Source organism: Cnephaeus nilssonii (genome assembly GCF_951640355.1).
Source record: "Cnephaeus nilssonii genome assembly, chromosome: 16".
Classification (NCBI taxonomy): Eukaryota; Metazoa; Chordata; class Mammalia; order Chiroptera; family Vespertilionidae; genus Cnephaeus; species Cnephaeus nilssonii.
The window spans coordinates 50484596-50505442 of record NC_137087.1 but is presented as its reverse complement, the minus strand read 5'-3'; the positions used below and the strand labels follow the sequence as shown (position 1 = coordinate 50505442).

The following is a 20847-nucleotide window of genomic DNA, read 5'->3' as shown; positions in this document are numbered from 1 at the left end:
GAACCAACTACCAGTACGATTGCTGCATTAAACCCCGTTACTCCCACCTCCCAGCGCTGCTCGCCGAAGGAGGTACGCGCCATGAACACCCAGGGAACCTCAAGCAGGACGCCAACACCCAGTCCCCAAAGAATCCCACGACTTCCCCTCACCCCCCGACTCCCAGCCGGAACTGGAAAGACGAACCTGCACTCAGCGCCAGGCGCAGCCCAGCGACGTCATTTCCGTCCCATTAAACCCCGCCCGCTCTGCGTCCCTTAACGCAAGTAAGGGCTGGCGGCCTATTGGGCGCTACGAGACACGTGACCCAAGCGGCGTCTCGCGATGGTTCTTAACTCTCGCGAAATTTCATTCGCCTCTGTCTTTCCTCCTCCCAGTGCCGGGCTCCCCTCCCCTCCCCCTTACCGCCGACCGAGTTCTTTTCAGAGTCGCCGCCTTGGTGTCGCCGGGGAGATTTTTTCTTGCTGCTGCTGTTGCCGCAACCACCCCTGGGCTCATTTGCCCCGACCCCTTCCCGCCGCCCCGACCCCAACCCCACACAAGGTAACTAACCTGGTGAGGGGAGGAGTGAGGCCTCGCCGGGCCGCGGCCTCTCCCGAGTGGAAGGGAGGCCCGAGGCCGAGGGGCCGGCCGCGCCGAAGAGGCCTGGCCGCCGGCCACAGTGTCGGGAGCTGCGGCCTCCTCCCACCCAGCATTGGGCCCTGAGCGGCGCCGGCGGGGTCGGGGCCTCCGGGCCGCGGCGGCGAACGTGGCTAAGCCGGGGAACCCGTCGGGTGGGGTTGGGACGCGGGAGGCTTCTGAAGGGCAACCCGGGCCGTTTCCGGCGGAGCCTATTTGGGTGTGTGGGGTCCCGGCACCGCGGGCGTCCGCTCGGTTTCCCTGGAAGCTGATGTTTGGATTATTCGAGGTCTGAGATAACCGGCCACGTTGTGGCGAGCTTTGAGGTGGTGGGTGGATGGGAGGAGGGCAGCCCGGCCTGCGCTCTCTCCTTTGGAGCCTGTCCAGATTCCAGCCTGTCGTTGGACGGGAACTGAGACAGAGAAGGGTCCTCTGAAGCCCCGGGCGTGTGCTTCTACACCGGGAAAGGATGCCCTCGTATCTTATTTTCAGGAGGAGGAGGAGGATTTGGGGAAAGGCTCGTTCCTTAGAATGCCTAAACGAGAGAGTATTTGTGCTGATGCTTTTACGGAAGGAAATAAACCGGAATTATTTAAGTGACTGGGTGAAAGATTTTGCTCGGAGAAGAGCTTCTAAACACACTCATTAATAGAATAGCTCATGTAAAGAGAGTTATTTGTGTAGTTAACCCAAAAGCCATTTATATTTGGCTTTGGAAGTATTCTTTAGTGCTTATAAGAAATATATTTTTAGAAGTCTTCACTCCCAACAAATTAATGTCTTTGGTGGGGAGAGAGGCCGGTGACGATATAATAATCCTTTCAAATGAACCAAGCACAGTGCTTTCCTTATTACAGGAGTTTAAAGAACATTAGAATTTCTCTTGTTCCCTCATTAGCTTCTCTCTGAACTAAGTAGAGGTGATGGTGATAAACTAAGCTGCAATGAATTGCAATGAGTTGGAAGCAAAATTGATAAGGTTAATTCAGGAGACGGAATTTTTAAAAAAATGTTTGTGGGCTTTTTTGTTGTAATCCTCACCTGTGGATATTTTTCTGTCTTTGTTTATGTTCACCCGTGGATGTTTTTCCATTAATTTTTTTTTTTTTTAGAGAGAGAGTGGAAGGAAAGGGGAGAGACAGAGAGAGGGAAAAATGGATGTGAGAGAGACACATCCATTGGTTGCCTCCCCCACGGGCTGGGGATCAGAGCCCGCAACCTTGACTGCAATCGAACCCGGAACCTGTCAGTCTGTGGACGGAGGCTCTATCCACTGAGCAAAACTGGCTAGGGCAGTGTTTGTGTTTTTTTGTTGTTCAGTTTTCATGGCCTTGCCCTTTTTTCCCTCCAGATGTCAGAGGATCTAGCAAAACAGCTGGCAAGCTACAAAGCTCAGCTCCAGCAAGTTGAAGCTGCCCTGTCTGGAAATGGAGAAAATGAAGATTTGCTAAAATTAAAAAAAGATTTACAAGTAAGTATGAGGGGACACTTATAGCTACATTATTCAAAAAGAGTAGTTCTGTCTTTTTCAAATGATTTGTTGCTTAGACTCTATAGCTGCCCAAGGCACCCCTTGGAGGTGGTGTTTACCCTTTCTCTGTGTATATTCGGGGCTTGTAAACATAGGGTTGTTTCCTCAGTTTGCATACATCAAAATGAGTGAAGCATTATCCTTTGTTATGTAAATCTGTGTGCTCATTTAATAATAATAAAAAGTTGATTTTAGAAGTCTGTCTGAATTACTAGAGAAGAGCGATATATAACTTTACAGTGGAAAGTGCTTTTACATTTAAAGACCTGGCAAAGGACGTTTAGTTCTAAAAGTAACTAAAGTTAAAGGAAAAAAATAAAACCTGATTAAGATTCTTTTTAATGCCACAAGTCTTTGAAAATGAGAGTGTGTGTTTGTGTGCATCAAAGCTAGCAGGTAACACTTTGTATTGAAAGCACATAAAAACATAAAAGATAATTTGTTTTCTGCATAAATGTTACTAAATGTTTGAACTTAAAGGGTAGGTTTTACAGTGTAGTTGTTGACACTTGTTGAAGTTAAATTGAATCTATTTGAAAGGGATCCTAACTTTTTTGTCATGGGAGAGTTCAGTATGTATGACACTGCTTTTAAAATCCTGTACTGGGCAGGCGTTGTCTCAAGACAAATGAAGTCATAATAGTAAATATCTATTATTTCTCGGAACACTAGGTTGATTAATTAAAACTCCACATAAAAGATTTGTAAATATATATGACTTTTCCTCTTAACAAATTTGAGACTTAAAGTTTTGAACCTGATGTTTTGGAAAGTTTTAAAAGGTGTTTTGATTAGATGCTCTTTCTTTACTGATTCAGTACAAAACTTGAATCATCTTTGTCTTATCTAAGTAATTCTTTCCCTCTATCATCTTTTGCCCTTTAAAATAATTAATATTTTAAGAATATTAGAACTGCAAACAAATGAAAATTGACATGGAATCCAGATTCAGGATTCTGAAAGAGCTTATGTGGGCATAATTAAGATATTGAATATTTTCAGGTTCAAATTCTAGATTTAGGATAAACTCTAATGAAGTTGTTATGGTATTTATTTTGTTTGTTTTTAATCTTCACCTGAGGATATTTTTTTTCCATTGATTTCTAGAGAAAGTGGAAGGGAGGGAGGAAAGATAAACATCATGTGAGAGAGATGAATTGATTGGTTGCCTCCTGCACAAGCTCCTACGGGAGGTGGATAACCTGCAACCTAGGTACGTGCCCTTGACCGGGAACAGAACCTGAGACACTTCAGTCCCCAGGTTGACTCTCTAATCACTGAACAAAACTTGCCTGGTATGTTATTTTTTAAAAACATAGAAAATTTGTAAAAGTCAGGCCAATAGATTTTAGGGTGCTAGTCAATAAGGAAGAGATGTCTGGAGAGCAATTTTTCCCACTCCCAGGACAACTTTTTGCCTCAAGGAAAGATCCTGGCACGCCCCATCTTTTACCAATTTAAAATCAGCCCTTTTTTTAAGAAATAAAAAAGAAACATTGTGTGTAATGTTATATATGTTGCCTCCTGGGCTGTGGGAGAAAGGGTCTGTGTGGAACTGATCAAGGGGAAGTTTGGATGAAGGTTGAAACAGCATGATTATGAGGTCTTTTTAATATTTCTAGAATAAATTGTCAGAGCCTGAACAGAATTGCCTTATACTGACATGATCTGTCGTGGAAGTTCTGATAGGCCTTGTAGTAAGAATTCAAATGCCCTGGGGGGCTCATTTATCTGTAAAATCTCTTCTGTAACGATTAGAACAGCACTATACAGTAGAACTTTCTGAAATGATGAAAATGTTCTGTATCTGCTGTGCAATACTGGAGTCACTAGGTGCATGTGGCTATTGAGTATTTAAAATATGGCTCAGGTGGCTAAAAATCTGAATCTTTAATTTTATGTAATTAAATAGCCCGTGTGACTACCTTATTGGATAGCACAAATTTAGAAGCTTAAGTTCTAACACTTCAGGTAGCCATACAGAATGTTTTTCCTGATTAAACCTTACCACAGTTTCTTTTCCTCTTAGTCTATCATGAGGAAAAAAATCATTTTGGTTACTAGATTTAGGTCTGTGTAAACTAAAAACTACTGAAAGATGGAAGGCATCATTTAAGATTAGATAAAATTCTGGTAAGTGTTTGGATATCTGCTTCTACCTATAGTTGTTGTCTCTATTGACTAGTTACAGCTTCTATTTAGCATGGGTTTAAAATTCTTTTTTCTGCTTTCTGGGATATACCTCAGGTCATTGATACTTAATACTGCCTTTTATGTTTGCTGAAAAGTCTGGTCAAACTGATTGAGTTTGTGGCCTCCTTTGTTTTCTTGTGTTTCCCTTATGGAATGTCTTATTCTGGTTATGAATTTGCCCTTTCACTTGTGACAAATACTCTTTCTGCATTTTTTCAATGACTTCCATTTTGCCAGTAAGGCTTCCATTTTTATCTCTTTATATACTGTCTTTCCTATAGAAAAAGTTACTCAGCAGGCAGCAAATTGATCTACTGAAGTTCTAATTGCCTTTCATTTTTCACTTAAAAAAGTGGGTATAGTAAAATCCAGGCTAGCTAGCTGACTAGCTCCCCAAGCAGTCTATGATAATCACAAAAATAGTCAATTTATTAAGCTGTTTTGCTGAATAAAACTGGTTCTAAAGGAGGCAGGGGTCAAGTCACTTGTCTCATATATTACAGTGGCTCTCTGCATCCCCGAAACGCCTTCCTTCAGTAAGCAGAGTGCTTGAGTGCATCCCCTTTGACCTGCTGATATGTAGATCACAACATCTGATGCTTCCTGGAATTGCCGATTACTGTAACTGCTGCCCATCTGTCAATGAAGGAGCAGTTTCAGAACTCTCAGACTTGGGGGAGGAAAAGTAATTAATGGTATGTACCTTTAAGAACCCCCTCATACATAAAATAGTTTCTAATACTTTGGTCCATATGTATATGTGAAGGAAAAAATTCAGAAGGGTCTTCATAGTTTGTTGGGTGGGGTATGTAAAATACGGCACAATAAAAGGACAACTAGGGATAAATGCTGTGGATTTTTTAAAAAGTCATTTCCGTGCAGGGCTCTGAAAATTATGTATAACTTTTTAGGACCCTTTTCTTTGGTGGAAATGTATTTTCTTATGAAAATAGGGATAGGCCTTCTATCCTAAGAATAGTAGAGTTCTAAATCTTAAACCTACAAATGCAGAATTCATGTTTGTGCACTAGTAGGTAAATGATCATCCCTAGTCAGATGGAATTATTTAATGATAGAGGTTGTATGGACTCTTGAATCAGGCTTAGATTATATTACATTCTTGGCCCTTAAAGTGGTTTATTAAAAACAGGACTGATAATTTACTCTCCTTTGTATAGTACATGATATATTTATTTGGAAGTTCTTTGCTTTATATGGAAAAGTTCATCTAATTAAATGGTATCTGAATGGCTACTTGGCACCTGATAAAACTTCATTAAAGATACTACTCTACTGAATTTTTTTTTTTTTAAATTATATTTTATTGATTTTTACAGGGAGGAAGGGAGAGGGATAGAGAGCTAGAAACGTCGATGAGAGAGAAACATCGACCAGCTGCCTCCTGCACACCCCCCACTGGGGATGTGCCCGCAACCAAGGTATATGCCCTTGACCGGAATCGAACCCGGGACCTTCCAGTCCGCAGGCCGACGCTCTATCCACTGAGCCAAACCGGTTTCGGCCTACTCTACTGAATTTTTAAATCTGAGTTTTCTAGATTTTTTATTCACAAAATTTAATTCACAAAACTGATCTTTCTCTAAGAGCTTAACATTCCCTCCATTTTTAGGCTCAAATATTAGTTTTTCAGAAATAGCCAGGAAGATTTAGAATCTTAGGCAAGAGGTAATATTTAACTTTCTTGGCTACTGAACCAGAACTACTATTTATAAAACCTCAATGGGAGCCAGAAGAAAATCAGTACAGAGTTTAACTTGGTAATTTTTATCCCAAAAAACACATGATGTTCTAAGGTATTTTGTATGCAGTAGTAGGGGAACAGGTATGCAGGTTCTTAAGTCAGATAAGATGATACATAATATGGGTTGTTTTTAGAGTAAAGTGATAGATCTACCAATTTGTACTATTCCTTGAGTTTTTTAACCAGCCCTCCCAAATACCTTCGAATGAAGCCAATAAGTTTAAGCCTGAATTACAAAAAATATTTGCCACACAGAAAGATATTGCTTGCCTGTGTGTGTTAATGTTTGTTTATTTTTCCTTTTAAATGAAGATGTGCTAATATGTGTAACATTAAGGTATTGGGATATTTTCAATCTAACCTGGTAACTTGCTTACCTGGATGAGGTAAGCTTTATAATAAATGAATAGGAAGACTAATGGCTCTTTATATATACCTACAGTATTTTAGTAGAAATATGTATGAGCAGGAACATTCTTATTACTACAGATACAAGGCTGCTTCAAGTGTTTTAGTGCTTGTGGGGCGTGGGGCATGTTGGCTAGGCAGTTAATAGTACTGTAACGCCCTATAAAACAATAGTCATGAAATATATATATGACATGATATACGTGATCTTGAATCTAGCTCAGGCCTTCATAATTGACTATTTCTCATCTTTGCAGAGATCTGTTGAGCTAAAATTGACACTTAGAAATAATGCATGGTATAAGCTCAAGTCTACCCTCTTTCTCTTAGTTTTTGAGATTAAGTTGAAAGGCAACTGTCTGGTTTTAAATCTCAGCTCCACACTATAAAAATACTGTATCTCAGTTTACACATGGGGATAATCATAGAACATATACTATAATATTGTTATGAACTGCAAATGTGTAGAGTACATAAGTGCTGTATGGTGAGAGCTGTCGTCTTCAAAAAATGAAAACTTACTTGTGGAAAATAGGTGACAATGTGAATTATAAAAATTATGTTATGGTTTTTGGTTTTCCTTTTTAGGAAGTTATAGAACTAACCAAAGACCTTCTGTCAACTCAACCTTCAGAAACTCTTGCAAGTTCAGACTGTTTTGCTTCTGCTCAGCCCACTCATTCATGGAAAGTAGGGGACAAATGTATGGCAATCTGGAGTGAAGATGGACAGTAAGTGTAGAAAAAAACTAACTATAACATGAAATATTAATATACAATGGTAAGATGATTTTATTCAGTTCGAACTACCCTGTTTTAATCTTTCTATATAGCCAATGTGGTTAATAGAGCCAATTTGATTCTTGGGTGGTTACCATTAATACAGTTTAGTTTTTAGTTTTGGATTAAATTTTGGGGCAGAAGAATGGCTAAGATCCCAGAGGAAAGAAAACTGAAAGCAGAGGAAAATAGATATTAAAAAAAAAATAATCTAAATTCCGTTTTCCTCAAATTGAAAATTGAGTGAATGGTTGGCTGTCTTAGATGTCCATGAAGTACACTGAAATTATTCCTATAAGAAATATCTTTCCTCAGAGAGATTGACTAAAGCACCGTTAGTAGATGTGTAAGAGACTTTCCTGGCAAATATTGATTAGGACTTCCTTTTAGGATACCAGATGGCTAACTCCAACCACTCTTGCGTTATCTTTGCCAAAGGGTCATTTGATTACAGAACTTTTATTTTAGACACATGTAATAGTTGAATCACTGCAGTGTAAGTCTTGTAGGCTGAGTACTAAACCTTTACTCACCTGCTTACAGCCATGATATCTTTACAGGTGTTATGAAGCGGAGATTGAGGAGATAGATGAAGAAAACGGCACCGCTGCAATCACCTTTGCTGGCTATGGCAATGCTGAAGTGACTCCACTGTTGAACCTCAAGCCTGTAGAAGAAGGAAGGAAGGCAAAGGAGGACAGTGGCAGCAAACCCATGTCCAAGTAAGTGTCTTTTTAGCATTTTAAGTGTAATCTTCCCCATTTGGGTATTTGAGGTGGTCTGCAGAATCTATGCAGGCTAATTTAGGATAAGGAGGTATAATACTGCTTACCATTATTTTGAAGATTAGCAATATAAGGTCATTCATTCTCTGTATTTGTATGCCAAGTAAGGTGAGGACATTTGGGTTTCCACTTAGGCATTTAGTAAGTATTTATTTAGTGGATACTATGTATACTATCACTAACCCAGATGCTGGGGTTCCACAACAGTGAAGAAATCCAACTTGGGCCTTGTCCTGATTGAGTTTATGAATGAAACATAATAGGTACTTTAAGGGAACAAAGAACAGGTACCTAAACTGCACTTAGGCATTCGGGCAAATTACTTTGAGAAAATGACATCTAAACTTCAGAGATCTGAAAAGAAAAGGAGTTAGCCAGCTAATTCACTAGACTTTGAGCAAGTGCCTATCTTCTGTTTCTTCGTCTGTAAAACAAGGAAATAGGATCTACATTTTTGGATTTGTCAAAAGAGTTTTTAAAACTTAAGTTGCTACATAAATATATTTGAAGTTAAGAAAATTGTCATCTATTAAAATTACATTTGATTTAAGCATCCCATAAGAAAATCAGATTATAGAACAGCATAACATCTCTTATTTTTAATTTTTGCCATCTGTATGAAAAGCCACACTTGGCTTCATAGTGGTGATTACATGATACAAAGGAGTCTAGATCTTATTACCTCTTTTTAAAGACCTCTTCCTTCATCTTTTTTTTGTTGAGAACTCAGTGTTAACTGAGCAGAACTTACTATGAGAACTTTAGGCTCTGATCTTATTCACTGTTTTTGGAAAACCCCAGTTGCTTTTGTGTTAATTGTTAGCTCTGATTTCCCTTTGTGCTTCTGTGCTCTTCCAATATAAATGAAATAGAGATTTATGTTCCTCTAATCCCTTCATACACTTTTTCCAAATGCAGCATTTTACACTTGCTAACTGTCCACTTAGAAATTGATAGACGACTTAGACATCTGGTGACACTCATCTTATTCCTAAAACACACTGGCAAAAGCTATATAAACATCAGCTGAAAAGTCATAGTTGAAATATTTTATTTAAATGGGCAATAGATTACTGTTATGTTTGAAAGTTTCCAAGTATGTGCAATATATCAAATAACATTTATTAGTAGTGCTGGCTCATTGGCATTATGTTAGTGATTTTATTCATGAGGAGAAGAGTATGTAAGTTTATTGTTTTTCGTTCTTTTTTCTTCTTTTTTTTTGTATTACTAAATATCCCCAGGAAGTCATCTTTTAAATCTTTAGAGTTGACATTTAGTTGTTATATCCACACAGAAAAGAAATGATTGCCCAGCAGCGTGAATATAAAAAGAAGAAAGCTTTGAAAAAAGCACAGAGAATAAAAGAACTTGAGCAGGAGAGAGAGGACCAGAAAGTGAAATGGCAACAGTTCAACAACAGGGCCTATTCTAAAAACAAAAAAGGCCAGGTTAGTAAAAACTTTCATCATATTTTGTAAATTTGAAAAGTGCAGCTGTCATTAAAATGAAAAAGGAGGTTACACAGATTTTTAAAAATACATGATCTTAAATTCAGAATTCTCTTCAATCGTCAGTTTGGCTTATTGAAAAAAATCTACATTAGCCACTGTCTCTACAATAGAAATACTATGAATGAGAGTTTATATCAGGAATTACAAAAGATCTAATTTTTTTCCCCTTCTATAAACTAAAATTTGAAAAATTATTTGCTGTTTTACCACTTAGAAGGGGGAGGTGTGTTGAACCACACTTGCTTTGTTAACATGCCTTATGCTGGACATCATCGGTAGATTTTATTTAAAAGAGCACTCGGGTTCCCTGATGTATGTTTTCTTCTACGTATATTTTGTAATTTTTGTTGTTTCCAAAACTAATCAAGAACGGTTTCTGTTTCATTTCCCCTAGGTAAAGAGGAGTATTTTTGCTTCACCTGAGAGTGTAACTGGCAAAGTTGGAGTAGGAACTTGTGGAATTGCTGATAAACCTATGACACAGTATCAAGATACCTCTAAATACAATGTCAGGCATTTGATGCCTCAATAATCACAAAAACTGTTGGATTTCATCTCTGCAGGGCTTTACATTTACCTTTTTATCCTTATATTTTTCTAAAGGTAAATTATTTGTTAGATGAGTAAGGAAAATACCATTGTTGTCATTGTTTGACTTCAATAGAATGAAACTTGAAGAAATTGCATTTGATAACCGCTATTCATTTAACTTGCTTCATTACTACTACCACAGTTTCCTCAAAGTTTGTTGGGTAACGCAACTTTTCTAGGTAGATGCTGCTTAAATAAAGCACTTAGATGAATTGTTGATCTTCCTAATATCAGGCCCCATACATTTTGTAAAGTCCTAACCTGGAACTTTCAGTACCTTAAAACTTGCCACGTATTCTGAAAGCAATTCACTGGAATATCAAGGCAGAACACCAAACTTTACAGAGATATTTTTATTTTTTCTTACCTTCAACTTAAACTTGGCTATTGGCCAATTAAACCTAAAAAATAAGTTAACTTGTAAAAGTCCAATTCTGTTTTCAGGTTTTTCCTTCAATAACTTGTTTCTTAAGCCTGTTAGGCCATCTCTAAAATGTATCCAGCTCTTTTATTCTTTTCATTGAATTTTAGTTTTACGTAAAAAACCATGTTTTAGCACCAGCTACCTTTTCTAATTTTTTCCTCCCTCCTGTGTTGGTTTTTCACATAGGGTAGTGGTACCATTTTTTTGGATGTGAAATGTTTATATGAGAAAACAAAAAGCTGATGTATAGCCCTGTATACAGTGTAGATACTATTTTTGTAAAAAAAAGAAAAAAAAACAACCAAGGCTAAATTAATGAACAAGAGTACTGAATGTTTCATCATTAAAAATTGACTGTATTTCTTGTGCATTAATCTTACCATAATCCCCTGTACATTATGTTCATGTAGCTGAGTTTGTAATTTTTGTTTACTAGATCAAGTTGTCAGCATTTGCTGGTGTAAGTGAACATCATATTTATCCTGAGTTGAGTTTAAGCCAAATATATGCATAGAAAAGTGTCTTCCTGTTAATGGAAGTCAGTGATTTTCAGGATGTGTTAATTTCAGTTTTTGTATGTTTAACTTTTATTAAATAAAGTGTTTTTAAAATCTCCAGGGTGTGTTATGACAAAGGTAAAGTCTTACTCGTAGCTCCCAGCATTGATAATGATTAAGCCTCAATGTACTTGCATACATCATTTCTGCAAAAGAAAATGAGTATGATAAAGGTTTCAATAAATCCTTACCTACTCCCCTTCTATTAGACATAAAGAATTGTATTCTAAAGGGCAAACCAATTTTAAGGGCTTGTGCTATAAGGGGAAAATAAAAATTTTTATTTCATGTATTTTAATTCTTTTGGTAAATTGAAACTTTCAGGATAGTGGTGAGAGGTAGAATTTTTCATCTTGCCCTTCCACCTCCCAACCCAGGAGGTAACTTTTTCCTTTAATTTTTGGCTACTGAGTAGCACACATAGGATAGAAAAAAAAGTGAAACTTTTTTACATACAAGGTACAAATTACAGTAGAAAAAGGGCCACTTAGCTTGAAAAACTTATAAATGAAACATACTAATGCTCTCATTATTAATTGTAACATACTAATCAACAGTATCCTTGAAGGATTGCATTTGCACCCTTTTAATGAAAAACCACAGGACATTTGGTATAATTGAGTGGCCACACCAAATGGTTTTTGGTGAGAGTACCTTGGTGTGTTTATCACTCACCTAGTGTTTGTGTAGGTAAGACTTACGTTGAACTTGTGCTTTGTTTGATTGACCCTATGGGCCTTCCTTTCCATACATTAATTTTTCCGGAGGGCTTTGCAGTAGGAGTAAAAAAGAATAAAGGTGACCATATCCTATAAAATATATTTTTTAAAATAGTCATATGTAGCACGAGATCAGGAACCCTAGTGTCCAAAGACCTAGATGTGGCTCTGAAAAGTCCGAGGTACCAGGATGATGATAGTATCTTTGGACTAAACTAAAAGTTAAGATGCCTGGAGAGAGTGAGTATCTGTCTTGTGTCATGTTAAAGCAGAGAAGATGCTTAATGAGAAGCATCTCATAATACCAATACCTTTTTACAAATGATGGTGGTTAAGCTCTCAATATTCTGAAATCAAATATAACACTTGGTCTTATGAAGCTTTGTTATAAAATTTAATGTAATTTCCCATTAAGAAAGGCTTGACAAGCTCAGTAACTGACAGATCGTGCTGTCAGTCATTTAGGGCTCCCAAGTAGCTATAGTTGCGTACATCTTTTCAAAACTTGACATTTGACTGTTGTTATTGAACAGTTGAAGAAAAGACCAGTCCTAACGTTCCCAAGATATGTAAACTTTAAAATTGTAGTATTAATCATAGATAACATGCTTTTTAAATTAACATGTAGAAAGACCATACATATTAGAAGAGTAAGGACTAGTCAGACTGCTGTGTTTGAATCCTGGCTTCCTTATTTATTACCTGTGTATAACTCCTCTTTGATTCAGTTTTCAGCTGTAGAATAATTTCTGTTTCAATAAATGGTAAGGATGAATGAGTTAATATGTGTAAAGTGCTTAGTGGAGTATCTGGCATGTGGTAAGCACTATATAAGTGTTTGCTGTTACTGTGCAGAATGGTAATGGTGAATATCTGATCTTTTTTTTCTTAAATTCTTTATTGTTTAAAGTTTTACATATATCTCTTTTCCCCCATTGACCTCTTCCTAGCCACCCCCACCCCCCTGATCTTTTTTCCTTAATTTGAACAATAATTTGTATCAAAATGTATAATAATGCCCATTGCTTACAATTTGTGGCCCCTAATTATAAACATGCTACTGAAATGTTATCAAATTATCAAACTTTATAAGAAGTACACCCTAGTAAAGGTTAAAATTTTTATATTAGAATATCTTAGGCATGTTTCTTAATGGGAAGGGGGTACAGGTTATAATAAAATCATCCCGTAATGCCTGTTTAAAATTAGGGATTCCTGGATCCTACCTCAGAACCATCTAAGCCAAGGTATAACTGTCACTCCACAGGTGGTTCTGATGAGAACCATGTTTTTGGGTAAATACAGGGGTGCACAAAAGTAGGTTTACTGTGCCATTGTGGCATTTTTTTTGAGTTAAAGCTATTGTAACAATCAAAACTTGCATGTCTTTTACCATACAATTTTGTCCACCCTGTATAAAAGCAGTTTGATTTTTGAAATGAAGGAAAAGTTATCTTAATCAGTGGCAGTTTTCTTAGCCCAATTATGAAGACTAGACATCAAACTAGAATGAAATGCACCCATCTATTGTAATAACCCATTTTTAAAAAATGCTTGTTTTTCACAAAAGGGTGCCCATGTGTATGTTTCCACTACAATGCAGTTCTAATGCTGAGTGAGCCTGCCTTTAATGTAGTGAAGGAAAACCAGATAACAAAGGAAAAATAGTTTTGTAAATCATGTGTCTATAGATTGTAATTCTTAAAAGTGACAGATACCACTTGCAAATTCAGGCAAAAAATACTTTTAAAGCTTTGATTTGACTTTGCCTTAACTTTGATATTAACTGAAATATAAAATTATTAAAACCAACAAGGTTTATATTAAAATCTTGAGTTCTATAAATACCTGTTGAATTGTATTAAGTATTTGTATTATACTATGAAGCAACCAATTACTATAAATAGTAATTTACAAGTAAATATGAACATTCTTTGTATCTAGGATTTTTGAGTTGCAAGCTAAACACTGAGTTTTTACTGCAGTGGAAAGGAAGAGCATAGCAGGCAAAATAACAGGTAATACTGTAGTTTAAGCAAAATCCCAAGCAATTGAATCCCCTTAAACTATGATTTTTAACAAGCATATCTGTATAGATATGCTCTTAAGAGGTTCAGAAACCAATATTGACATTCTAAGAATTTGTTTTGGCCTGGCTAAAAATAAATAGTAAAAGAAAACATAAGATGGAAGGTATTAGATTTCTGTGAAGTTCTTTGATTGCCTCCTCTTGCCTTTCAGCTTATGTACATAGAGGTGGTTCTATTGTGGCCTTGATGTAAAGCAGACCTGAGACTAACATGGCTTGTGGTAGTTGACAGCTGAACTAGCTAAAAATATCAAATTATGGATACTTAAATTACCTTTCAGTTCCCAGAAATAAAAACTGGTAGTTTACTTCCACCAAGCCCCTCACCAGTTCATTTTTTTGAAACCAGTACAGACTTAGGTTACTGTAATTAAAATTATAATTTGTATCCTCAGTCTTTTTTAAGAGCACAGCTAAAGAAGCCATGGTTATACTCATTATGAGAAAAGGTTTGCTTTCTGTTTGAAGAGCTACCTTTTCAACTTGAGGCCTAAAGTCATGGTTATGATTTTGCTGGCTCATGATTTCCCTTTCTTGGTGAAACTTATGTGCTTTTGTTTTGTTTTTCCCCCTTTCAAGCCCTGTACTCAATTTAGCAAGATGCAGTGAATTTCTGACCAGAGAAACAATTCAGGCTTGGAGGAAACGCTTGACTTTTAAGTCCTTGGAAAACTAAGATTTTGAATCCTGAGGTCTGCTATAGGCTAGTCTATACTGGTAATAGATGGTAATTGTCCAGTTGTTCATTGCTCAGAAGTATGCAGGAAGCAGGAGTAAGTATCCCTTTGGTTCCTTTGCCCAGTTTTATCCTCCAAAAGTACTGTTAGATTTAGTTGACCTAGCTTTCAGAGTGTTGATGAAGCTAATCGAGAAGAAACTGACTCCTTAAATTTGTACTTTTATGGCTTTTATGTTTTTACAATGCTATTCTGTGCTTGGTTTGAAAATCTAAGCTAAATGCCCCAAGTACTACCCTATTAAGCGTTCCTCCATAGCAAAGAGCTTGAGAAAATGGGAAAAATTCCAAAATTTTAGAAAGTTAGCTGGCAGTACTTGAAAAGAGCTTCATTTAAGCCATGTCTCCTAATAATTTATGATTCTATAGAAGTTAAAACAACCAAGAAATGGCCAGCCAGTACATATATTTTGAACTATACTGATTAATTAGAAGAATCAGATGTATTCCACAAGAAAACTAGTTTTCTGTTAGATCTGGTAAATGGGCCAGGAAGATTTTTTCCCCCCTTGGCAAAGCCAACACTAAATGTTAACTATGGCATTCAATTATGCAGTGGCGACTATTAGTGTATAATATACTCAAGCTCAGGGTAGTCACGCTCCCCCCCCCTTTTTTTTTAGATCCAGATAATTACTAAAACCGATGATCCATCAATCTTATAAAGGCTTTATTTTTTAAAGATTATTAGGACGTAAAAATTGACTTCTTACAAAGTATAACCTGCTATGTAATTTTGTGAAAATGAACTATTTCATTTAATAGAAAGACCTAGTCAGAATAACTAATATTCAAGATTAAGGATGAAGAGATTAGAAGATTGCATTCATCAGAGAAAGTAGAGAAGTTACATACCTTAATTTCCTTTTGGTGCTACAAACTTTTAGATTGAGGGGGTGGTATAATTTACATATGTCAATATTAATCCTTACAACCTTTTGAGACAGGTATTTATCACAACTTTTCAGGAGGAAATAGTCCCTATGAAGAAATTAAGCAACTTGCCCAGGGTCCTTAGCAAATGCTAGAACTGGGATTTAGTGACCAAAACCCTTGTTCTTACCACATGATTCTGTTTTTGATAGGGAGGATGGAATTTTTTAGGTTGAAGATAAAAAAAGAAGGAAAAAGGCAGCTTGTTGCTTTAAGCAGAAGAGACACTCACCAAAAAAAAAACTTTTCCCAAGGGCTAAACAATTTTCTCATGAGAAATGACCCAGGAAGCAGTGTGGCCTTAGGTTAGGAGTTTTGCCTCAATAATCCTCACTTTTAAAATTCCTTTATAATACTAAAGCTGTCATTGTCACCAGAGGAGTTATACCTATACTAATCAGAAACGAGAAACAATGACATCATCACAATCTTCTTTGGTAATATGCACTGAAATAAAATTTACCTGCACCATCACTCAGGCTTTTCCATACAGGGTACCTTCTCAGGTCAGCTTCCAGACTTGGTTTCAATGTGAATTATATGTGTAGCCAAAGGGATTCCTTAAAAAGTTATTTGGAGAACAGATATGCGTGACATGGCTTTGTGTCCTACCTGAAGCAGTTAAATATCACAGTAAACCATCTGCAATTAGGTTATGTGGAATTATCAGTCAAGAAGGCACCTGTTAAATTATAGAATAGGAAATGGCAATGATTCACGTTGCCATTAATTCTGGACTACTGAAGTATCAACAGACATTTAGGTGACAGTTGCCTCTCAAGGTGTAGATGCTCATTTATATATTTTTCCTTCATAGAGAAGGGTAGTACAAAAAGCACTCGGTATTATTCATTCACAATTTTTATTTCTTGCAATTAACTTGTGTATCTTCAAAGTCGATTTGTCTTTTAAAAAAGTAATACTTCTTACTCATCATACAATCCACCCCCCTCCCCCAGTAAAACAAACCCAGGGAAGGAGTAATTTAGGGGGCAGTTGAAATAGGTCCTCTAGGTTCGTGACAGTCTTCTCAGCCCACCATTCAATACACATACAACAAAATGGCAGCACCTCAAGTTCACCTGAACGAATCGTCCAAAATTCCAGCCCAGGCTAAGTGATGCAAGTGAATGCCATGGGAGTAAAAATGGAAGCTTAGTCATTGGCTTCCATTTACTTTCCATGGTAGTTAGCAGAGTCTTCAAACTGTCTTACTTGGGAAAGTCGAAAGTAAGCAACATAAGAGTAATGTTTTAACCCAACCAAGAGGAATTTAAAATGAAACCAGAAATAATTTACCTGGGCCACAGAAATGAATTTATATTTTTCCTTGAGTCCCCAGCACCTGAAGTAGCAAGTTCTAATAATGGGCTTCTAAAGGCATGCAGTTTTTCACACATGTACTTGAAAGAATTTCTTCCACTCAGACAGCACAATCAAAGATAAAATATTTTTGAGGCACAGGAAGAGCACAAGAACAAGTATATGCTGAGGCCTTGTGTATGACCAAGATGGTACACTTCATGTATAGAAGCAGTGAAAGCTGTTAAAGTGCTACTTACAAAGGACAGTCTAATACACACCAACTCAACTGCACTGCTAAATATGGTTGTCTTTATTTTCTTTTTCTTTGCCCAGCCCTATCTAAACAAAATAAAACTACAGGACTGAAATTAACAACCCATTAAAATCAGCAATAAGTTATGAAAATCATAAAGCTTTTTTAAAAGTAATTATGGGTAGTTAAATTATTTAAAGTATACAAAGTTCAAAGAGCCAGGGGTAGGGAGGTCTCCAAGAAGGCTTCCTGGGGTAAGGGAGAGGTGAAGCCAGGAAGAAAACTTGGGAATTTGAAGGACAAAGGGAACACATGACATCAAAGTGCAGGCTAGGAATTTCACTTAAAATAACATTTCTGAAAATATTGATAAGAGCAACAATAGCACCTGCACAGTGGGACTGTGAGGAAGGAGAGAGTCTGCCTGTAGGAAAACGGAAGCAAATCTTTACATTAAAATGAGACAAGTCCAGAACTTAACTATGTTAACTATGATAGTGTGTCTACTATAGATATCAGATGGATAAAAGTTGGTAATGATTCTAAAAGAAAAAAACAGCATTGACCTTTTTCCTACCTAGCCCAGACCTCATTCACTTTGTGCACTATAAAGAGTGAGGCGTTTTATCATTATCAAATGCTGCATCAAAATAGATGATTTCCCCCCCCCCCCCACATGTTTTTCCACTATAAAAGACATCTATGTTTTTATGGACAAGCTTTAAAAAGATGTCATTTTGGTTTTTAACACATACAAACAGTTATCAAAATCTGAAATAAAAATGCTGCCGTGGCTCAGACCTTGGCCTGCTAATCTGCGTGCACAATTCTTCTGGCCCACGCAGACACAGAGGCACGTGGAGCTTTTTCCTTCTGGCCCCTCAGTCCAAACTCAGGCCCTGTGTGGGAGAGGCTGTCACGCGTGAACTGCCCCAGGGTGGCTAACGAGCTGGCGGCTGGGTGCCCTAGTGCTAACAATGCAGGGTAAGGTTGGCTTGCTTAGCATGGAATCCAACAGATGGCTGAGCTGCATGATGATCCCTTTCAAAAGGCTTCATGGGAGTCTCTCCTTTTGCAGAGCATGAAATGAATGTGTGCGTTCTTTTTTTAAATTAAAGAATTGATCATCCACAGGCTTCATGATAAGCTAGCCCAGGCTAAGTTTTAATAGCTGTGTAGCTATCCAAGATTAATGCCTGATTATCTTGTCTTGCCATTATTATAGATCTGATTTTTGTTTAGGACCATAAAGCTCAGGAAGGGTTCAGAATACCATCCTTAAATGTGTCTACACTATGAGCAAACTAGGAAAGAAAAAAAGAGGATGGAATCTCCAATGTCCTTTCAAATCAACTAAATCAAGTCAAGAAAATTTCACACAAGTTTTCTGCTGTCATTAGAAATTGTGATTTTCAAAAGTGAATATTAATGAATATTTGTTCTGCTGGGGAGGCTCTGCCCCACTTTTTGCTAAGTATTTGCTTAAATAGAGGTCTTCTGACCCTTTTGTTCAAGTATGATTTTGTTTAGGTTAGTTTTAAAGGAGACTGCATCATGAACCCAATTTAAGAGATTGTTTGGATTGAATTGGCCCAGTGAATATTTTGCCCTGCACTGTTATGTCATGCTGGGTTCTAGGAAGTGAACGAAAGTTTGACACTGGCACTGGAGTAACCCTCGTCACTCCCAATACTCTGCAGGCTGCTGTGGTCATCAATGTCACTGATGCTGGTGGTACTGATATTGTCCACTTCTCCATGGGAGAACTCTGTGCTTTCAACATCCACTTCAATCTCCTCTGCCAAAGGGGAAAAAGAGAACGTTAGTAATCTAGTTTATGGGCACTTTAAAAAACTAACAGAGGAAAAGTGATTACTTTTTATAGTATAAAATAATTGTTAAACAAGTTTATTATGAGTGACGTCTGGAGAACAGAAGGAACCAAAGGTGAAGAGACATGGATATATTTTACAAAAGGGAATGTCTGGTATACAGTGGTGGTCTCAATTTAGGCAGCAAGTTTACTAAAGCCTTTGACGCCAGTCTGTCTGGACCTCCCACCAAAAGCACTTGGCCTATTTGGGAATTAGTGCTTAATATTAAAAGATCCCAACCCCAAATGGTTTAACAACATCTGTTTTGCATTAAACTAGAAACTAATTCTCAGTCTGTTTATTAATCAGAGTTGCTTTAAGGGGGGTGGGGGGGAGGAGAGCATAAACTTAATATAGACAAACTAGAAAATTTATCCGCGCAGGCCTTTGGTAGTATCATTCTACCAACAGTGCTTCAAACTTCTAAGATTCATCATAAAGATATTTGACTATTGAGTAACCAAAATAAGCCTGTCATTATAAAGCAGACTATGGGATTTGTCTTCCAATTTAATTTTCTTGCATCAAATATAGCTTGAAATGAAGGTCTGATGCTTAAAGTCTCTGGATTATAGTGAGTTCTATTGTAAAGGCATTTCTATTTAACTCCAAAAATCAAATTTGGTGGAAAAAAGTCTACATATTACCCAGCTATCAGTAGATATCTCAATTGTTAAGTACTACATATACAATCACCAATAATATATAAAAAGCAATACACATTTTAAAAAATAAAAGGCAGTTGAAAAGCTGTTTTCTCCCATAATAGCTAGAATGAACTCAAGGTTCTTCAGTTCTCTTAAAACAAACTCAAAGCCTAATGTTTCACATTTGGCACTGACTTGAAGGGTTCACACTGATCAAATTGCTTTAGGAAAAGTGGATTCTTGCTGACCCCAAGAAGACAGAGTAAGTTAGTTCAAAGAGTATAATTTTCAAAAGGGCTTGTTGCTTCAAAAGTTTTAGAGATCTGTTTTTAAAATGCAGGCAGCTGTCCAAACAAGCTGTCCAAATAATCCTATGAATTCATAACTATTTGTTTCATACCCACAATGCTTCAACAGGCTATTTAGTGTTTCCTAGTATCACAGAACATGCATTCAACCTCCAATTGGGAAATAAAATGAAGACACCCTATCTAACAAAGCATGCTGAACTCAAAACAAAGTAAAATGAGACATGCTCTAGCCAAATGGAATAGAGATTGTTACTAAAAGTTACTGGGAAAGAGGGCTGTCAGATAAGAACAAGAATAATAACAGATAAGGCAACTAATATACTGGGGGTACTAAAAAAAATGAGAACTATAATGATGAAGATACAACCTCTAAAATTTGGAAGTGGGTAGGTACAAGGAGGAGATAACATCAGGAAGAGCAGTTAAAGCATGAAGACCTGACAGATCACAGTGTTTAAGCATTAGAAAAAAGTCTAGGATCAAGGTCTGCCTCCTAATTCAAGAGTATTTCTGCTATATCTCACGGTCACTCATAAATGTAGCATGTCCTAGAGGTTCTTGCTGTTGCCCCTAGTAAATTTTTGTTCTTCAAAATTGAGTGCCACATAAAAACAAACTTTTACATAAGAAAAACAATAAACCTAAGGACTCCTAGTGTGTGTTAAAAGGGATAAAAATACCAGTTTAAAAGGCTCCTACAGAATATAGGAAATTTGAGTATTAAAAAGAAAAAGAATGACTACAATGGACTTGAACACATTCAATACATGAAAACATGAGTTTATAACATAATTTAAAAAATAGCAAAACAAAAAGCC

The 20847-nt window shown here is 37.1% G+C and overlaps 2 protein-coding genes across 4 annotated transcripts in view; one reads left to right on the top strand and one right to left on the bottom strand.

The window, feature by feature from the left end:
- The first annotated feature begins 368 nt into the window (after positions 1–368).
- SMNDC1 (survival motor neuron domain containing 1) lies at positions 369–11220 on the top strand. 2 transcript variants are annotated; one of them, XM_079793502.1, is made up of 6 exons: positions 369–543; positions 1970–2089; positions 7101–7243; positions 7852–8013; positions 9374–9527; positions 9985–11220. In XM_079793502.1, exons 2-6 carry the CDS (start codon positions 1970–1972, stop codon positions 10120–10122), a joined length of 717 nt encoding a protein of 238 aa, XP_079649628.1. In that variant the 5' UTR covers positions 369–543; the 3' UTR covers positions 10123–11220. The 2 variants fall into 2 exon arrangements, with proteins under 2 accessions (XP_079649628.1, XP_079649629.1); XM_079793503.1 differs by lacking the exon at positions 369–543 and adding an exon at positions 4846–5037.
- A 5264-nt stretch (positions 11221–16484) lies between these two features.
- Positions 16485–20847, bottom strand: part of MXI1 (MAX interactor 1, dimerization protein) — a 73330-nt gene continuing 68967 nt past the window's right edge. For both annotated transcript variants that reach the window (XM_079793499.1, XM_079793500.1), the window contains exon 6: positions 16485–18995. In XM_079793499.1, coding sequence (XP_079649625.1) covers positions 18832–18995 — 164 coding nt within the window. In that variant the 3' untranslated portion in view covers positions 16485–18831. The remainder of the gene's footprint in view (positions 18996–20847) is intronic.